The 21,103-nt window shown below is 40.7% G+C and overlaps 1 protein-coding gene across 4 annotated transcripts in view; it reads left to right on the top strand.

Annotated features, from left to right (window-relative positions):
* RUNX1T1 (RUNX1 partner transcriptional co-repressor 1) overlaps nucleotides 1-21,103 on the top strand; it is a 114,669-nt gene that overhangs the window by 3,453 nt on the left and 90,113 nt on the right. The window contains exon 2 of one of the 4 annotated variants that reach the window (XM_066178918.1): nucleotides 16,038-16,210. The exons of 2 other annotated variants lie outside the window; for them this stretch is intronic. In XM_066178918.1, coding sequence (XP_066035015.1) covers nucleotides 16,123-16,210 — 88 coding nt within the window. In that variant the 5' untranslated portion in view covers nucleotides 16,038-16,122. Of the gene's footprint in view, nucleotides 1-16,037; nucleotides 16,211-21,103 lie in introns of those variants that run through there. One more of the 4 variants, XM_066178956.1, reaches the window with a different exon arrangement.

Raw genomic sequence — 21,103 nt, forward strand, 5'->3', positions numbered from 1 at the left:
CAGGCGAGGGGTACAAGAGATGATAGCAGGACTTCTTTCTGTCCTGTGCTGCAGAAGAGTGAGTGGCTGGGTTCTTGAGCCATGAGCATGCTGTAGGGAGACAAGAACCATTCTGTTTGTAATGGAATGCAGACAGCAGTGTTAGGTCACTGCTTCCTGGCAACTGCTGCACAAGTTGTTTTTCTTCAAAGGCTTTGAGCTTTTTAAAAGTTTCCAAAATCTTTTTAAGTAAAACACTGCCTTCTACCATTTTTGACCACCTAAACATTAACTTGTTTCGTGCCTAAATAATGGACCAGTAAAACATCACACAGTATCTCTCATCTGTGTATGCTTAACACTATGTATGCCTCTGTGCACATGGAGTTTTATACCGGGAGTACTGTTTTTGGAATAATGAGGGAGAAAAATAGCTCCACCTGGAGTGCTGGTCAGTGGATAGCCAGTTCAGGACATTCTTCCCTGTCAAATCCTGTTTCTCACTTCTCTGAAACGAACTTCGGACGACAGGCGTTGAATGCGAAGCTCGCCTCTCTGAGGTACTGTGGAGACTGCAAACTCCTCATTGCCAGACGCTTTGGCTGAAAGAGGCATCTCCAGTGTTTGCATTGAGGGTGATGGGAGAAAGGGTGTGCAATTGTCATTTTCAACTTTCAAATCCACTTGCCACAGTCCATTACTGTTAAATCTTTAACTAATTGAATGAGGATATCAGTATGTTGCTATTGCAGGAGCTTCAGACTTTTTAGATTGGGGGGGTGGAGGAGAGGGTCTTGTTCTTTGTTCTGTAGAAACTTAAGTTGTCATGCAGATATCAAGAAGACTTAATAGCTGAAATATGAATTTGGTGTTCTGAAGGGGCTATTTCTCGTGGCTTGGCTAAAAAAAAGTGAAAAGACAATTATTTTAATCTGAATACATTAAAAAACCTTGATCCATGTACTTAGTAGCAGCTTGCTCTTTTTCATACAGCCTTTAAAAACAACTTATAACATTTAAAAAGTTGAAACTGACACTGAATTCAGTATAAGTAATGAGAGTGTAATTCCTTAAAACATTGACTTCCAGGTTACACTGTCTTCATGTTGTTCCACACCAGAGATCTAAAACAGTTAGTTTAAAAACTGAACTTTTAAGGCAGTGGGTCTTGGTTTTCCACATAGATGTTCCTTTTAAAAGAACTGCTTTTAAAATGCAGTAATCCTGTTCTTACAATAAACTTTATTAGTTTAATATACGGTAGCACAAATACACCAGGAAGTAGCAGACTGTGGTTTTGTGGATAAAGAAAAAAGAACAGCAGACATAAAATCAAAGTCAAAATATCCTGTTCTTTAAAAGCTTTTTTATTTCCTCCCCTCCAAATTTTCATCTGCAAGACATTGACTTCCATCTTCATTGTTTTTTTTCTGCCATCTATATGAAAGTTTCCAAATAACATTTAGACAACAGTGGACATTTTATTAAAGTAAACATTAGTTCAGTATAATGGAGGTAATTGTAAGTGATAAGAGCAGAGCAGGTTATCTGTGTGTTGTTTAAACAGAAGGAGCTATTTTGCACCGTTTCCAGAAGCCATCTGTAGAGAAGAAGGGTTTGCACCTGTCTGTCCACACTAATTATAGATTAGGTCCAAAGAAATGAAATTCGAGTAGCCTTTCTCTTAATGAAATCCATAGTGATTTTATTGTAAATGTGCTTTGTGTACAGACGGTGATGGTTTGTCTGTGAGTAAAATAAATTGCTGTATGGCTGTTAGGTATTTGTAGTTGTAAAGCAGGATACTGCTGCATTAACAAAGGTCCTGAATAAAAATGCAGTGCTCCATTTAAGTCCTAGGCTTCAGTGATGGCTCTAGCTATGCTTAATCAAAAAGGTTCACTGTAGGCACAGTTATTTAGGGGTATGTTTCAGGGTAGACTTTTCAGTTATCATCACTTTCATGTCAATGTACTGGCATGTAGGTGGTCCTTTGCCTGAAATATGAGTTAGAAATGGTTTCATGTTAAAAATGTACACACATACATGCAGAGTGTGTCAGAAATACTTTCCTCTGGTTTAAACTATATTATTAAAATAAAGTGGAAAGAGTGAGAAATGCATTCTGAAGTAAAAGGTCACATGAATTTCTACCACATCTGTTTAGAGTAATTATGAACATAATTAACATAAGAATTACAAGTGAGATAATGACAAGCTAAGCTATGAGATATTATGCCATAATAGTCATATGTTGGAATTCTCACATTATAGCACACTAGAATTCACATATTCAATGCAAGAAAGAAAATGTTAGATTTTTATCTGTTTTAATGCTTCAAAACTTATCTGCCTGGGGCAGATGGACTTTCCGCTTTAGAGGAAGGTAACCCATTATTACAAGGGAGTCAGTTGAAATTAAGATTTCTAGCCTGCAGCTTGGACTTTAAGACAGCTGTGCTTATTGAACGCCACTTCTGTTACACATTTGTATTCTGATTGTATTTATTTTATTAATACACATTGTGTTATTTTGAAGTGTGTTTTCACAGCAAACTGCTTACATTCAGAATGATCCTGGATTAGTTTTTCTTTAGAGCTTTGTGATCTGAGTTATTAAAGTATGGTCAACATAGACATAAGATGTACATGGTGGCCCTGCAAGATGAGAATCTAGCAGATCCTAAATTAGTTCATGGCATGATATGTATTTCAAGGAGAAGCACTGCAACAGAAATACCAAAAAAGAGCAATCCTTAAATTTTGTGTAATAGTTTGAAATAACACATGCAGAAAGAAATCTCTGTATTACCTTGCAGGTTGAATTAATTAGTAAGTCACTGTTCTTTAGAAATGTGTAGAGCATACCCATAAGTTTAGGAGCTAAGGTTTCAAACAAGTTGACTAACTTTTGTAATATGACCTGTCTGATTACCTCTAAATATGGTTGTCACACAACTGACAACTGGAGGAAGTTGAGGGAGAAGTGGCCCTTCTTCAGGGTAAAAATACTGGCTGAGGAATGCATAGTAAATTTGATATGTGAAAATCAGTTTGCCTTCATTGAAAAATCAAGGTCCTGGTTTTGCAATAGGAACATTTGGCCAATTGCTGTCTTTCCAAGGCTAAATATATAGATAGAGTGGTTTATGAAAAAATAAGTTAAAAAAATACCTTGTGCTATGTCTCAGTGATACCAAGAGGTTTTCACATTATTGGATTAGTGGAGGATTTGTGACAGACCCCTTTTTATCTGACATTCATTGCGGTGACACGATTTTCACACACATGCCCTTCCCCCATCTAGGTTCTGGTTTTCACTTTGTGTTATGTGTCAAATTCCTTTTATTCCTTTTCTTGTGGAATAAACTGCTATCTTGGACGAGTGATTTTGGAAGGAGTTTTGCACTGAACAATGCCAGTCTCACTTCAGCGTGCTGTCATTGTCCTCTTCCCTCCGTCGTGATGCTCCTCTGCCGACGCGCAATGGAAATGCGTGTCCTAACAAATAAGTGTTGATTCCCAGGGAGAAACATTTTAGAAACTTTAAAACCCGAGCGCATAGAGTGCCTGGTGCTGGCATGGCTATTCTGCTGGCTGGCTGTGCTCATGGGTAGGCAGGCCGGGCTGCTTTGCTCTCTCCCCTTTCCATATCTCGTGCTAACCCTGTGCTCTTTGATGAATCCCGACAAAACAGCCTCACAGTTTTCACAGAACCTGATTCTGAAGTGTAGGGACCTACTTCTCCTTACGGCTCATCCTCTGGTGAATGATGCCACCACTTTGTAGCAGCAGTGCTGTGTTCAGGCTCTTATGCCAATGGTGACAATGAGCAGGCTGGGTTAGGTAGGGACTTAGCCAACCTGGGAGCGGTGGTACAGTCTGAGACTGCACTGGGCCAGCGGCCGCCGCGCTCACTGCGGGATGTAAGTATGGTCTGTGATGGGGGAGCCGGGCTGCAGGAGTAGGGATGGTCTGTGAGAAGAGAGGCGGGCTAGAGGCAGTCATAGCGACGATCGCCTTGGTGGGGATGGCGGCGACCTCCGGCAGAGGAGCCTTGGGGAGCCTGCGCTGCGCGACCCCTGGCAGGGTCCTTATCCCGGAGAGGTGTTGGGCAACTTCCAGGGCCGGAGCCGAGCGGATGCCGGCCGGAGGGCAGGCACACGCAGACCTGGGCACCGCCGCCTTCTCCCCCGGTGGGCGGCGCGGAGGTGGCGCCTCTCCGCGTGCCGGGCGCGGCCTCCCCGGGGACCCCGGGCCGGTCCCAGCCCCGCTCCCGGCCCCGCTGCCTCGCACATCCCTCCGGCCGCCATCTGGGCCGCGCTGATACCGTAATCGCCCCGATGCACGCCGCTCCCCCCGCGCCGGCGGGGCCGCGGAGCCGCGATGCTCCGTCCTTGCGCCGCAGATAAGCTGCGAGGCGCGTGAGGCGCACAAAGCCCGGGCCGCGCCGGCGCCTCCTCGTCCCTCCCGCCGCCGGAAGGTAAAATCTCCACCCGCGGGCGGGAGAGGCGGAGAGGCGGGCGGGGGGAGACCCCCGCGCCTCACTCGGCCCGGCCCGGCCCGGCCCGGCTCCCTCGGCGCTGCACAAGTCCATAGGCGCGGGGAGAAGTGAAGATGTAACCACTTATGTCCCCCCGGAGCGGGCGGGGGATTTACGGGCAGAGATTAGCCGGCGGGGAGACAGGATCTGCCTTTTGTTATGCTGCTTCCCCCCGCCCCCGGGCAGCGCCGAGGGGAGCGGAGAGGGGCTCGGCTGCCGGGGGTGGCCGTGGGGAGGGAGGAGGTGGCCGCAGAACAAAGGTGGTGACTAAGGGACCCCACGTGAAACTCTGCCCAGGGGAGCAGAGAGTGCCATGTCCGGCTGTCTGGCGGGACGGGGTGGAGGAGCCCCGGGTTGGGGTGGCAGTGGGGCCGAGGGGATGTGACAGCCCCGGCCTGTCACGCCCGGGCACCCACCGCTCACTCCTGGGATGGTTTCAGTGAAGGCTCCTTAACTTCCAAAATCCCCCCAGAGGATGACACTGGGCTTTAGGAAAAGTGGCCTCTTTGCTCTTTCTTTTTTGTTGTTTCGGATGGACTTTCGGTGGTGCTTTTCAAGTTCTCTCGCAGATTAAGATGACTTGCATGCTCAGTGTGTGCACGCACGCTGCTTTAGCAAGTGGCTTTATCAGTGGTCATATCTTAAAGCAACATTAAACAATTACCTTTATATTTAAAAGTTTGAAATATTTATACTGCTGTTTCACTTTGTCAAGTGTTTGCACACATAGATATATAGATATGATCTGGTAACTAAAAGCCTAATTAAAATTTGTTTAAAGCCAGGGGGGCATGTATTCTTGTTGACAGCAGCAGATCGATAGGGTAAGACAATAGAGCCCCATTATTTTACTTCCATTGACTGAACATATTGACATTTCAGGTTTGCGATTGCCTCAGTGAGCATGATGAAACACTGAAATTCATGAACCAACTGTCTGGAGTGGCACATATATTACTGTATGTCATCTCTGCCTTCAGGTTACCTTATCACTGAAGCAGAATGGTAATGGATGGCAGCAGAGTACTTCAGGGGGGTGAGGGCTCTATCAGTTAAGAAGCTGACACATAGCAGGTTTCAGGAGTATCTTTAATTACACCTAGAATAATGTACAAAGGAAGATGGTCCTTGTTACCTGCTGCTGCGCTTCAGAGTTTAAAGACTCAGAAGCAGACGGGATAACAAGGTACTTATGTTTAATTTTTTTATACATGACTTGATACCTTTAACTTTTGCAGGAGCCCAAGGATTTCTGATTGCATGCTCGCCATGTTCACCAATGGCAGCATCTCAACCCACTCTTGATGCTCAAGTTCCAGAGCATCTGCTAGACCTTCTCCCAGTCTGAAGACTGCAAAGGAAATAAAGAACAACTTTGAAATAAATAAATACCCTTTGAATTTTGCTCCCCTCAACATGTTCAAATGACAATGCTCGGGGAATTCAATGCAGTAAGACTACAGCAGAATGAAACATACATGCATATATGTATATCTATCTATACACACACGCACACGCACATTCTTTCCTTGGTATAAGCACCATAAAAAGAAATGTCTGTGCAATATGTGCACATGAATGCATAATTGTATATATCAGTTTATATGATTGCATATAAATGTGTATATAAAGAAGACCCCTGTCTACAGAGCATTCAATGTGTTTATTATTTCAAAGGCTTTCACATCATCTTTAAAATCTAGCTGACTGGAGAATAAAACCCATCAGGGTAATGCAGAGATAGAGACTGAAATTAATTTAAAGCAGAAAAAGAGCAAATACAGAAGAGCTGTTAGGATTTAACTGATTTTTAAAAGGAAGTGGAATGAAAATATAAAATATATTTTGTGTGCCATCTACTCAGCAATTGTTGCCATCAAGTGGACTGCCGATGCCCTTTAAGATGGCAAAAAGAAAACTAGTCCTTTATACCATTTTCCTGAAAATGTTAGGTTTCTGTTTGATCAGCAGGTGCTGTTGAGATGAAAGCCATGTGTAAATTTTCAGAAGGCCAAAAGTGTCAATTCAGAAAAGGAAAGTGATAAGAGAAAATGCAATCAGTTTTCCTGTTTTCAATTTGTGCAGGATTTGAAGAGCTGTTTTGTTAAACTGCTACATCTGCTCCAATATGAATATTGAACTACTTCCACTAAAAATAACACCCTATAATTTGGAAGCCATTGCAATCTTTTGTTAATGCAAGTGGGTTATTTGAAAAAAAAAAAATCTATTCTGAAAAATCTCCTGCCTAATGTGCATTTTTGTTTATCGGCACTTTTATCTTCAGTAGATAAAATGGCATTATGCAATTAGGACCATATCTATTTGAACTGGAAAAATGATACTGGATAGCGCAATGTCACTATATTGGTAAAAGGATTTAACTCGTACTTTAAAAATACTTTTATTAATAAACGATGATTGTATCTTGAAATGACGTGGCTGTTTCACCATTGCAGCAATGCAGCTTTACTTACTACTGAGGACCTTGAGCAATGTAAAGGATGTTTAGTATATGACAGAACAGTCTGGCTTGTTTCATTCCTGATGTACCTGCAAACCTTAAGTTTAGGCTCATCAAGGACATTTTAGTTAATGGGGATTTTGGAGTAACTTTTTCCATAGTAAATGATATAACTGAGTCATATTTGAATGCACATATACAAAAATATTCACTGTTGTGGAGCTGCTGATCCAAGTGAGTTCTATGTCTTGGAAAGCATAGTATTGGTAAAGCATACATTTTCTATCATAAGCATCTCTGGAGAACATAACACTGCTGCTTTTTAATTAAAAAAAAAGAAACAAAAAAAACCAAAAACCACAAAAAACTTCAAACCAACAATAACCTAATGAAAAGGATATGTGTTTGTTAATTTTATAAATAAGGATCTAAATGAAGAAGGGATAATTCACTGTTATATCTATGGAGCCCTGTGTACATAACATGAGTAAATGTGCAGAATAGAATGAGAGCTTTTATTCTTTTATTTCAACATAGAGAATTACCTGGTTTTAATATTAGAATGGGTTTTAGCTGTTGAATTTTAATCTAATCTAGTAGTCAGGAACTAATTTTTTTGGTAGGTGTCTGCATGGGAAAGGGCCTTGCTGATGCTTCTGTTTGGTTTTGCAATTGGATTTGTAAGCTTTTGACCTTGGGGGATTTTTTTCAAAGTGATCTACAGATCAGAAATAATTAAAATTCAATAAACTGAAATTTAAATATAGAATGGATTCTGCGTGAGATCCATGCTTGTGGTAGGTTGTCTAGAAGTCTGTGGCATGTCTACTTTATAGTTTGTATTCCCCAGCATAACTGTGTGCACACATGTGCATAAATTTATGTTGAATGACAGAGGGATAATTATTTATACAGATTTTATCCAAAACTCGGTGCTCTCCTGAAACATAACAAAAAGCCTCCCTCCCCAGAAGAGTGTTTACATCCCGTGACAGTCACTAGATTCAAATCTTCTCAACATGAAAGTTGTTTCCTTTCCTCCAAACCTTCTTTTCCCCAACAAAGCTAACCCTGTTAAACCTCACCTTCTGTGGGATGTATACATAGTTATAGACATATGTACGAGAAGTAAATATTACAGAAAACATGGCCGATTGGGGCAAAATGTCTGTAGCCTTAAATAGCTGGTGATATCTGCCAGCAGCAGGAGCGGTGCTGAGGAGGCCCTACCTCGGCTGACCCGGGGATGTCAGAGCCTTGGGGAGGCTCGCGTTCCTGCTCCGTGCCTGCGTGGGGCTCTCTGCTCGCAGATACTGCCGAGCAAATGCTCTGGCGCAGCGTCTGAGAGCAGAGACTGCCTACCTGAAGGGTTTTGAAACCAAGGAGCTTTTTGTTTTGGTCGTGGGATTTTCTGGTACTTTGCGCAGGGGTTGGGGTGGAGCCCAGCCTCAAAAGAAAGATTATAGCTGGATGCAGGGTGTCCAGATTTTCTTATCTAAATGTTCTGAACACATTCATGGGAGTGCTCTGTTTTCTTAATCTTGGGCCAGAAATGCTGCATACAGTTTTGCTGTTCCTGTTGAACAGTGGCCATATTTAACTCCACTGGTTGTGAATGGAAATGTGAATACTTTAATGTTGCCTCTCATTTCCTCTAACACATTTTGGGATGCCTGGAAAGGGAAGGCATCCTAGATACTCAAAAGTATTTCAGAATACACAAACACAATTTAATAGTTCTGAAACTTGGGTTTGTTTATATGTTGTTTTTTGGGCATATGTGATATGATGACGTATTTAACGGATATGTTTTTATACTCAGTTTTATTTATTGAATGTAGTGTTTGTGAGGGTACAGTTGTGTTGTACAGAATTCTATTCCTGCAACAATATTCCTGCATGATCCCATATTGTAAGATGCTGATTTGGGATCCTCATGGGATAACTCATGACTTCTTTAATCATTTTGGAAGGCGTTTGATTCATTGCCATTTTTATGTCTGTCAAGACAGGTATACTCTGGCGCTTACAGTAAAGTAAATGCGCAAAATTCATGGGGAAATTTGGAAAAAAAAATTTGGAAATTAGGTTGCAGTCTGGAAAGACAGAAGACTCCACCTAGTGGAGTGGAATTAATATGCACATGGTAGCAGGCAGCGGTGTGTAATAAAACAGGTATCACTGATGGAGAGGCAAGTTGCTACAGAGAGTAAAGTCCAGGAATTCAGACAAGCATCTGAGGCGATGGTTGTATGACCATTACAAATTGTACCAGGCTGTGGTTACTTCTGGAGCACTCGAAGGCTAATGTATGTCTGCCATGTTGGGTGTTAATATGCAGTTTGCATAAGTAGTAGGCATTACCACAAGTTTTTTCTTTTGTGGTGCCTTTTATTTGGAGATCTGCTGCCTACATTTTTTGATTTCTGATGGTGACCTCATAGGTGCCCCTTTTTGTTGTGGACCAGATGTCATTTTAAATAGCTCGGGGGGGAAAAAAAAAAAGACCAACAATTCCACCCCCAAAAAAATCACCACTTTTCCCCCCAAAAAGTCACCATTTTTTCCCCACAATTGCTTATTTTTCAGATTATCTTTTCTGGTTTTTGCTTCTTTTACTTTGGTAATGGCAGTATCAGAATGTTGGTTCTGCATGTTACCATGACAGGTCGTGTGGCATGTTGAGTAAAGCTGTGTGTGCTTTCTGGGAGTCACAAGGTTTAACAAACTCTCTGGTGAAGGATCAGATTACATAGAATTTTGTACCTGTGCTTTACTGTCCCATTGGTTAGGTCACATTGTGCTACTGGGATGTAATAAAATGCAATTTAAAGCTGGGATGTGAGTGAACATCCAACCTGAGCAGCTAAGATACTATCCTGAAATCCTCTTGGAAAATTCATCCTAACATTGAATCACACATGCATTAGACAAGTTCAGGAAGAGAACTCCCCAAGACCAGCTCAGGTTTTGACAGTGGGAGGGTGAGGCTATTGCCAGAAAATGGGATGATTAGGGTGCAACAGAGGAGAAAGAATGCTGCAAAGGGTGTTTGGGAAGAGTGCTCCAAAGGAGCACTATCAGTGAAATCCAGGTGGGGTTTGTTGCCAGAGCCATTAAAGCATAATGGTGCCAGAAAAAGCTGCCAACAAGTGTGGGAATAATGGCACCTGTGGGTGTGCTGTCAATGGATGGTACTGCCAGGATGATTTTTTTATTTTATTTTAATGGTGACATTGCGAAAAGTATTTAAGGGTAATGTTATAGAATGTGTTTTAATGAGTGAAGTCACTGAGTTCCATAAACCATTAAGCAAAACCTGTTTCATGACTCTACTATTTATTATTTTAAAGCTTGATGGCAAACCACTTAATGCTGGAAAAGCAGGCTGCAACCTGTATTAAAGCGGGCTGCAGGTGGCCAAGGAAACCATCCTGCTGAACCGAATGGCCCAAGGTAGTTTCTGAATGTTGTATACATTTCATGTTCACCATGGTAAATTAATGCAGCTCCATGGATCAGCAGAGCCTGTAAACATTGAATTAAAATACTGGAGCTCAGATCTTCTGTGGTACTCCCATGCCCAGTTCTCAGTGAAGACCGTGTTTCTTTAGTTTAAATGCCAGTCTGAGGAGCTGGACCTTCAGGCCTTCTGTGCTCCTATCTCATGTCTGTGATCTTGACAATACTTTTTTTGGATCGGTTCTCAGATCTAGATCTCTCCCTAATAAAACAGGCTAGCTCACGTCTCAGTGTAAAGCAAGGGCATTCATTTTGAGTTATAAATCACAGACTTACCTGACAAGACTTCCATATGAAGGAGAGAAAAAGCCTATTCCTTCCATAATAATACTTGCAGATTACTATTGAGTCCATTGGGCCAGGATTCTCACCTTGTGTATCCCAAGAGCTGTTTTAAATTGTGTTTAAGCCAGCTGCCTGCTCCAGACTTTTTCCAGAGAAGTGCACAGCTACAGTAAATACCAGCTACAGTAGTTGGGAGGGAGGGATCAATGTGTAATTTTCCTTCCACATTCTGAGATTTATTGGTTCCACCCTCTTCACATGGGGAGCTTCTGATGCGATTTGTTTGTTTGTTCATTTGTTTTTAAGTCCTGGCCTAAATTTCACTATCTCTTACAGAGCTATTATTGGCCGCTATTGTTTTTATTATTCCATGGCTTCTCTGGGAAGAGAAGGATGGGCAGGACCTCAGTGACATTGCCAGAGTAAGTCATCAGTGGCCATGTCTGCCCCTTAGGAGGTCACAGGAAACAGGTGGCTGTGTTAATTGTCCTCACTCCCAACTCTTGTCCTTCCTGGAGGGAATTTAAAAGTGGTCAGGAAGTGTCAGGCCTGCTGTGTCCCCCCAGGTTCACTGCTTCAGGCATTCATAATAATCTGAGGTATGTGCCAAGCAAGGGAGGAGGCTGTCTGGGAATCCTTACTGTCCTTTCTAAGCTGAATGACTACCTGCTTGGGAAGGCTGAATGCTGTTGCTGCAGAGTATGTTTGGGATTGCAGTTGGAATCCAACAGAATAACAAAGAATTCTATTAAAAAAAAAAAAAAGTATTTCCCTATCATATACTATTTCCCTTCTTTCAAGATATTCATAAACCCTTCTTTCAAGATATTCATAAAAAGTCCTAGGTAAAAAAACTACAAAAACTCAAGAGGTACATGAAATATTTCTGGAAACTTATGATCCACTTTTATCTGTTGAGTCGAGGTTGGAGAACGTCAGTGTATTTTCTGCTTAGACCAGTTTTAATTGTCTTTGTTGCAACTACACCATAAGTAGTCATGGATCTCTAAATGGTGCTCAGTCCTGTGCTTTGGAAAATCAGTTAGGGTCTTGCTTCTTTATATGAGCTTCTTGTAAACAGCTTGCTTGATTTTTTTAGCAGTGAAGGTCCACAGCATTGCTGAGTATCTCGCTGCTAATTGTGGCACCCAGTGCTGTAAGCCAGATTTTGAATTACCGGTAATGTTTCTATAAAGTGTCTTTTGGAAAGTATCCACTCATGTTAGAAGTGATGTGAGTTGAGTAATAAATATAATGGTTATTTATCTACCATATGCATTTGGGGTGAAAACTCTGACCTTCTGCTCAGGTGTACTCTTGATATTACTGAGAATACTTGGCTAAATAAGGTGGACTGCAGGATTATATGGCTGGTGAATCACACTGGTTTCTGAAGAATAGCATTTTAAAGTAGAATATTTTGTAAAATGTTAGTTTAAGAACCACTTTGCAATTTACTTCCATCAAACCCATTGTACCAGGAAAAATAGCTCCTTTAGGAGGGGAAAGGTGTCAGTATTATGGAAGAATATCTGACTTTTATTCAGCTATTTGCTATTTAAGCTCCCTTCCTTTCAGTGCAAGGAGATCAGCTGACAACAGCAGCAACTAAATCATGTTTGCAGCTGGGCAATTACAGTAAGACCCTAAGATCTGCAACTGTCAACCATGAACACAGATGCCTTCAAAGTTCTGTTTTTCTTCCGTGTGGAAGTCGTTGGCATGGAACAGATGCCTTCATTTTGGAGAAACCAACTGCTGGATATAATTGGTTCTCTCTTGTCTTGTCCTCTAGGGACAGTCTCGCAGATGAAATTAGATGAGAGGAAAAAAAAAACAAAACCACAGGCACACACACTTGCACATGACATGAAGCAGGAGTTTTCAGGATCCCTCTCTGTTTTGTCACGTGGAACTGTTTTCAGCTGGAAGATTTCACTCCATTTTTAGCACTCTACACATACACATGATGATGATGCTGTATGAAAAACATGCAAATGAAAATATGTATCTGGCCAAAGTTTATTATTAATCTAGGCATGCTTGTTTAGAAATAAGACAAGCATATCCAGTCCATATTACTTTAAATGTTGACTTCTGCGATATCTATTAGTGCTGCAGCCTCAGAAATTTAAAGTTAAGTGTCAGAAGAGACAGGATGCTTTAAAAACTTTTGTTGCAGTGGTGGAATCAAAGTATTTTTATCAAATGATTTGGTAGTTGTTGACATGGGAGAAAAAAAAACAAACAAGTATCAGACTTTAAAATTCACCTAGCATTACAGGCATTCAATTAAGAAAGCATCTTTACAGGAACTTCAGCAGAGTTAGTCTGATGGACACCTGTGATGTGCTATTTTTGGGAGCCCTGTGGTAGAGTACTGAATTGACTGTGTCCTCACTGCAGGAGCCTAAAATGAGATGATGGCAAATAGGAGGCTACAAGAGAGAGAGAGAGAATCTGCCTACCCTGTGCCTGTCAAAGGGTTTCTGTAATCTCTCTGCCCCAGTGTAACAGCTACCAAGTCATTGTACTACTAAAATTTATACCAATTTAAGGTTACCTTAATAAGCTCAGTTGTGAACTGTGACAGTCAGGCAGTGCTGTGTATTCTTGGGTAGACTGGGTACATCCAGGAGGTGGGCAGGGATTGGGGGCTGCCAGGAAGTAAAACTTCCCAAGGCCCTGGAGGCCTCATCTCTGAATGCCTTTTCTTTCTTAAGTTTTATTTCCTAGTACAGGATGGGGGTTTTGGTTTTGTGGTTTTTTTTTGTTTGTTTTGTTTAATTTGTTCGTTTTGGTTTTTCTTATAATATCTGTTGCAGTTTGAGGTATCAGTCCCTATTTTACATGATGCATTTACTACCCTGTAGTAGTAGTAATGTCACCAGTAGTGAAAACGGTCAGGAGTTACCTTGGTCCTGTCTTGGTCTAGATAGTTGGTAGAAGGCAGTCGGCACTTTAGACGCCTGATGTATCTGGATAGGTGCCCTGTGCTGTGGTCCTTTGTGTCCTGCTAACCCCCGGGAGCTGTGTGGGTGGAGGGCGTTCGCAGGCACTTTCAGCAGTTAGAAGGAAGCCCCAGGTAAGCTTGTTTTTGAAGTGATGACTCTTCAGCTTTTATAAAGGGCGTTTCTTTGCTGTAGGACTCCAGTTCTGATTCATAGAACGTGAGTGTGACAGTGTGCTTGCTCTCAGCATTGTAGTTCTGAAGAACCGCATATTAAAGGGAAAATTTAACTGGGGAAGTGCTTAGGTGATGAAGGGATTTCTGGCAATAACTAGGAAGTACAATAATGGTTGGTTTCATTTGAGGCTGATCCTGATATTTGTAGTCTTGACATCCTATTAATTCCTTGAAAGATAAGCTGATACAAGAATGATTTGCCAGGGCCAATGGCTCTTCTAAAAGTCTTGGCTCAGGTTATATCCCCCTTCTATACACATATAAGATAAAAAGCACTGTGAATATGAGGTTAACTGAATTCAAATAGAAGACTCTCTAGAGTTATTGCATTCCTTAGAAAATAAATACATTTCTCATATGGTTGAGATTGATCAAAAAAGTATTCTGTATGCCAGTGATTACATTCCCATCTGTGATTAAGGTTTTCTGTCTGCATCTGGTTTTCGCATTATATTTCTGTAACAAGAATCCTTTATATGGCAGAGTTCACTCTCTGTATTTTCTATTAGCTGCAGCTTGAACTACTGCACGGATCGCAGATTTACACATGTGGTTTTCATTACTTCATACCATTGAGAAAAAGTAATATTTGTTTGGGAAAGTATGTTTTTCAAAATTTCCATGGTAATACAACATGTTGATCCTTTTTTATAACACTCATGTAAGACTACAAATTGTTTGAGACATTCTGCTTTCAGTGAATTTCAGACATTAGACAGTTTTGCATGTACATTTGAACAACAGCAGCACCTTACAATTCAGGAAGCAAAAATACATTTAAAGAAGGAGATTAGTGTAGAATGGGTATAGCAAAATGCATCCATCACTTTGGAAAATGTGGCAAATAGAAAAAATGAACATGGGCCTGAAACAAAGGAAGAGTAGCAAATTGAAGTGATGTCTTCATCACTTCAACTGTGAGAACTCCACAGTTGCCAGATTCTGGGTAGAGTCCTGCAGTCCTTACCACTTGTTTTCACTGAAATCAGTGGAATTTTGGCTTCTCTCCGGACTCCGGGAAAATGTCCGACCATGACCACTGGAAAGAAAGAACTTTGGTGAACTCCTTTGTTCTGTAACCTAAACTTGGGAAGGTTTGTTTTGATTTGAGAAGGGTGCTTGTTTGTGGGAAAGTTGCAATTTCTGGCACAAACACAAATGTGATCTTTTGCAAATGCCCTTAGGCGGTGCATCTCTTTTGCAGAAAGATCTACTCCAGGAGAGGGTTGGACTGGATTCTGGGTTAGATGGCATGAGCTGCGGCTTGGTCCTTGTGCATGCTTAACTTGATGTCCCAAAATACTTGAATAGTGGTTGCAGATTGAAGCATGTACATAACTGTGTGTGCTTGGCTCTGAAAAAAACCTTTCTGTCTTGACATAATTATGAACCCCTGAAAAGCATAATAATGCCTTGGAAAAACTGACAGCACTGTGACAAAGACTTATACAAAGGCAGAGTATTTGTGTAACCCAAATAAACAGGTTTTTTAGGTGTTGGAGTGGGAGGGAAATTGCTTTTCAAAAGTGGGAAGATGATTTGTAAATATATCAATAGCTTTTTGATCTGCCTTTCTTTAAATGTGTTTGCTGTTATGATTTACAAATCCAATTTAATATAGTGATGTGTAAATTGGAACATCTATTTTTAGTAAACATTTTGATTTAATAAATGATCTCTAGAGCTTCTGTTGAACCAGGTAAAGTATGTAATATTTTATATGATATGAATGTATTTAAACCCAAGTATTTTTACAGAATTAACTAATAGGTAGAATACAGACTGCCCTTAATTTGTTGCCATCTATTTATCAGCTGTTTTAACTGAGCAAGTTATGAAATTCTTCTTTGTTGAAGAATTAATACAGTTTTAAAGTACTACCTTATATTAGCTAAGAAAATGTGGTTACTTGGTTTAGAATAGTGTTTCTGTCTTCCCTTTTTATTTAAAAGACTACTATTATCATGCAAATGAAGGGGTGTGGTGCTTCAAACTGGCTGTGATATATGCTTTTTTTTTTTTTTTTTTTTTTTTTTTTCATTTGTTGTTGTCAATAGAAAAGATTGATCTCTGGGCTGGTGGACATAATATCTGTCCCAGTCAGAAAAGGAAAGAGGAAATTAGCAGAGCGATTGGTGGAGAATGATATCTGTCAAAAGAAACACTTGGAGAGCACTGAGTTTAGTGATAGGTGACTGCCGGAAAAAAGGGAGCTTTGAATTTTATCAAGGTAAGGAACAGAAAAATATTTGATTTTATAATGTGAATACCTTTTAGAAGATATTTGTGTGTATATAATGACTGTACCTTGCCTTGTAAACTGTAATAAAAAAGTAGTCTTTCCCTTTAGCTCCAAAGAGTCTGCCTAAATCAGTGAAGGTGCTGTCTTCGTTTAATACCAGTGAGAAAGGGTACTGCAATGCTAATAAAATACATCAGTCATGAATTTTTTAAAATCTTAAATACACGTATGTGAAATTTTTAACTTTGGGGTTCTTTCTGTGTTTTTAATGACATAGTTGCTCTTTATGTGTCATGTCAGTATTACTTGGCTGGGTTGTAGAAATAGTGATGTTCAGTTTCCTGAACTGTGAATTGGAATAGTATTTGCCACCAGCTTAAAAGACAGTTGTAATCGCATTGGCAAAATGGTTGGTTGTAATTTAGTGGAATCCTCTGGTAAACTCATTGCATCAAACTGGGAATCTGTGATAAATTTGATTGAGATGATAATGAGAATGGATATTTCTGCTTTTTGTGTGCAAAGATTTTTTACCATACTAGAAAAGAAAATCTGCTATTGCTGGACAAAATTTCTAGATAACTTATGACAGTCATTCCTGTCTTTACTGTAACTAGATTTTTTTCATCCAAAACGGTGTGTGTCTGGATGGCAAGAAACTGCTGAACTGATTTTAAGTGCTTTCCAACACTGGGATAACTAACTTTCTCAGTGTTGGACTATATCACCTGACATAACTTTGATAGAGTTTGGTACCAAATTAAGATGAATAGTGTCTGAGTACTCGCGACTTTGCCCTGGATGGTTTTAAAGGTAGCTCAGCCTTGATCGTATTACTTGTTTTCCCACCTGAGACACCACTGTGGCCCATGGCTCTGCCTGTGGGGTGTGGAGAAATGGAGAACAGCTGAGAGAGCCAGCGGGAGCCTCTACACATCACCTTGTGGCAAGGGCCTGAGGTTTTGTGCACCAGTGTGAACGTACTTTTAAAAATTAAATCCCAATAAAAATGAATTTGCATTCTAACTTGAGTTCCTAGCTCACTTCAAAACAAATAAATGTTTTTGTAGGACCTTCATGTACTCAGGCAGCATTGGAAAAAAAGGAATAATCTTAGCAGGGTTTCCTCTTGTGTTTTGTTTTTGCTTTTTTAGCAGTGTATAGCTTCTGACTAATTTCTCCTTTTTACTATCTACGGTCTTGTTTTCCAAAATGCAAATGTACCCTGTACAGGTAGTTCTTGGTTGGTTTCTTTTGCCATATGGGTCTTCATAAAGGAGTTAAAAAATAAATAAATGTAAAAGTAAAGATGTCAGCCTGAAGAATGCAGTGCTGGCATACTAATGGGAAGTTTATTGTGATTTATTGCTGTCAGAGCACGTGCAAGATAATGGAAATTTCCTACAACTTGGGAGAAAGGCTTATTTTCTAATAGCATTAATTTAAAGAAAGGGAATTAATATGACTGAAATTCACTTAATCTCTGTACAGTCCAACTGATTTGATGGTTGCTGAAGTATGCATAAAAGGAACAGCACCTTATCCCTCTTGTTCACTGTGTGCAGGTTGTGCTCTCTGTATCGTCTGGGTGCAGGCACATCTCTGCCTTGGTGACGTTGCTGTATACTGCATGATTCCCTTCCCTGTGCAGTACAGAGTTAACAATATTGTATATTTTTCACCTTGGTAATGAATAATTCAAAACTGCTTTGTATCTCTTAGTGATCAGTGGTGGTTAACAGTTCTTAGTTTTTTGGCCATTCACATTTTGACATTTACTTGAATTGTGGTGGCTGGATAAGGTGTCTACGTCTGGAAATATTCGTGACATACTCAAAAGTTTTAGTCTTAAATGGCCAAGAAGCTCCACATTTTCAATGATTTTTTTGTTTTAAATTTCAGTGAGTAATTAGAGATAAAGCCAACACTGTTTGAGCCTAACTTAATATGAACTTTGCTGTGCCTGAGAAGACTGACTTGCTATTTGAAACCTAAATGGAGTAAAAGAGGAAAAAAAAAAAAAGCGTTTTGAGTCTATTGCCTCCTTGAAGCACTGGCCTCTTGTAGCAATGACTGCTTCAACTGATGTGACCCCTTTCAAGCATCCTCACCTTTGTTTTGCTATTGCAAAGTTGTCTTCTCTTGGCTTCCTTTTTTATCTTCAAAACAATTCTTTGCTTACCAATGTATCTTAAGGAGTACAGTGAAGATAATATAGTCCCCTTCAAACATACCACAGATGCAAAAGAGTACCAAGTGTATTATAGACAGGGAATTGTTCTTCCAGGCAGAATTTCATCTGTTCATGTGGTGCACACCTGTGGCTTGCTGGCATTGCTCTTGATTGGAGTTTGAGAGAGCTTAATGAAAAACAAAGCTGGGATGACAAGGAGAGACTCCACAGCAAACATGGGTAACTTCACATTAGTAAGAAAGTGAAATTCGAAATGCTGGTTTGGAGACAACTCCCTGGTGTGTGGGAACACATATGGGTGATTCTGCAAAGGACACTGGTGCCCTGCTCGCTGCTACCCTGCAAATAAAGCATTTTTCTCTCTAGGTCAGGTTGATTTGGGCCAGTTGAGAGCAGTGGCCGGTTTCTCCAGCTTGCTTTCTGAGCCAGTAAGAGTATCCTGGGCAGGAATCCAGCTTTTGAAGTACAAAGAAAATAACCCATAATCTATATAAAACGCTAGCGGATGGGGAAGGGAGGAAATTTGCAGAGAAGAAGTGAGTTTGAGAACAACTGTGTTAAAAGTAGAATGTAAGGGGAGTGTGTGTGTTTGACATTAGTATTTATTTTAATTTGAAAATACGATGTTTGAAACCTTTGAGGTGGGCAGAGGACAAGCTCTTGCAATATGATATATTTATTAGTAAACTGAAACCAAGCGCTCCAGTTCAAGTTCCTTTTTCAAAGTGATTTTTCCCCCTGAATTTGCAGTTTGGGTTCCTTCTCTGTGTCGTCCCCCCCCTCCCCTTCTCTGCTCCCCCTCAATGTAATGTGTCTCTGATAACGTTAATGGGCTTTGCCCCACATGGAGCAGCAAGTGTATTGTACCACTGCTCACTGATCCCAGGTCAGTGTGATGCGTGAAATCAATTTATTTGAATCTCTTTGCCTGTATAGGAATTTGGCAGTGTGCCAGTTGTTTTCATTTAATGTTCTTTGTGTTGAACACAGACAAGCAGGCATGCTTTTGTACTCCTCTTTCTTCTCGGCTCTTCTCTTTTCAGCCAATATTCTATTCTGTGGATTTTTCAGAAAGAAGTAGGAATGTGTTACCTTTTTAAAAAATAATTTTTTGTTTAAATAGCCTTTAAAGAGCATAGAAACTGGGTCAGTCACAGAGCAGCCCTGTGTAGGGGTTTCTGTCAAGTATAGGTGGTAACACCTGCCCTTTTCTGTTTCTGAAATTTGGGGAAAAAGAGAGAGAAAACATTGGTCTATTTTTCGAATGCCTAGGTCTATGATTTATGTCCTCTTGCAAGACAAAGACTCTTCAATAATGCTTAAATCAGAATAATTTTACTTCTAAATAAGTGAATGTCTGGCTGTTGGCTGGACAAATTTGCGATATGTTTTAGGATCTTTTTGAGTAATGACCTTAAACTAAACATTAATTTGGGAATCCCTTGCCTCATCTTTCTGTCTGTTTATCCCCTCCCCCCAGTACATTTAATATTTTGAATGGCTGGCTGAAGAACAGCTACACCCAAGTACCCGTTTCTTGCATTTTTTCCTTCTTTTTATGAGAAATCAAGGTGTGTGGAACAGAGCAAATAATTTAGCCCTTCGTAAACTGGGGGTGGGGGAGGGAGGGAATAGCAGCAGATATTTCCAGGAGGATTTGTTTTAGAGCCTGGTGTCGGGAGAGGCAAGAGCAGCAGTGGAAGGCTCTGCTGGTGCTGGGCTTGGGGCGGCTGGTGCGGAAGTTGATGTGCAGAACCGCGGAGCCGCCGCGCAGGGGTCAGACTCGTACACATCAGCCCCGTTTCCTTGTTTAATTACCTGAAGAGCAAAACATCCAGGCTGGGAGTGTGTGAAAACCCAGTATCTCGAACAGCAGTTTGCTGCTCTGACATCCTGCGAGGCCAGCCGCGTCTGTCCGCAAACGTCAGGGCTGGTTCCTGACAGGGGGCTATCTCTGCCGGGCCTCGGTTCCTTCCATTCAGGAGGCATTGTGTGGAAGAGGGTTTGGTCAGGAATTTGAGGTTCCTGCCGGTTCTTCCAGCCCGGACAACCCTGTGACAGATAGGCATGATTTTTTTCTTTTAAAGAATAATAATAATAAAGAAAAAAATTGGCTCTTTTTAGTCTTTCCCTTGTAATTCTGGCATTGGTATAACACTGACTGAAACAAAACATTAACCCTTTTGCTTCTGAATTCGTGTCTTTTTTCTTTTATTTGATCTTATTTTCAGAAATCAAATCTTCTGAGGAGCAAATTATTTGGGGTGGATTTTGTTCTATGCAACAGTTAAAATTTTGAATATGTTTTGGGTTTTTTTTGTAGTTATCATTTATATAATCATAATGCTTGGCATATTAAGTTTGTCATTTTAAGCATGCTAGGCAGTATTTTCTTTGTCCCCTGGATTCAAACCAAGCTAGTGTTTGTTTCTGGCCCATTAAAACAGTAATGGCAGGTATCAATGCTTCCATTCTCATTATTGTGTTTTTCTTAGATGTCCAGTTTGGTGTTCAATTTTAAAGTGTTGAGACAGAGTCAGTGATAGTCCTTGGTCTTCATAGCTGCTGTTTGTTGTGGTCACAGGCAGCATTCAAGTTTGGGTCCATAGATGGATAGTGTTCATTGGGATGTAAAGCTCCTGCCTATTGCTGAAAGATACTGTATGTTTACATAGGCAAAGGCCTTG

Source organism: Chamaea fasciata, unplaced genomic scaffold (assembly GCF_029207755.1).
Source record: "Chamaea fasciata isolate MVZ Bird 193981 ecotype frontalis unplaced genomic scaffold, bChaFas1.0.hap1 SCAF_1, whole genome shotgun sequence".
Classification (NCBI taxonomy): Eukaryota; Metazoa; Chordata; class Aves; order Passeriformes; family Sylviidae; genus Chamaea; species Chamaea fasciata.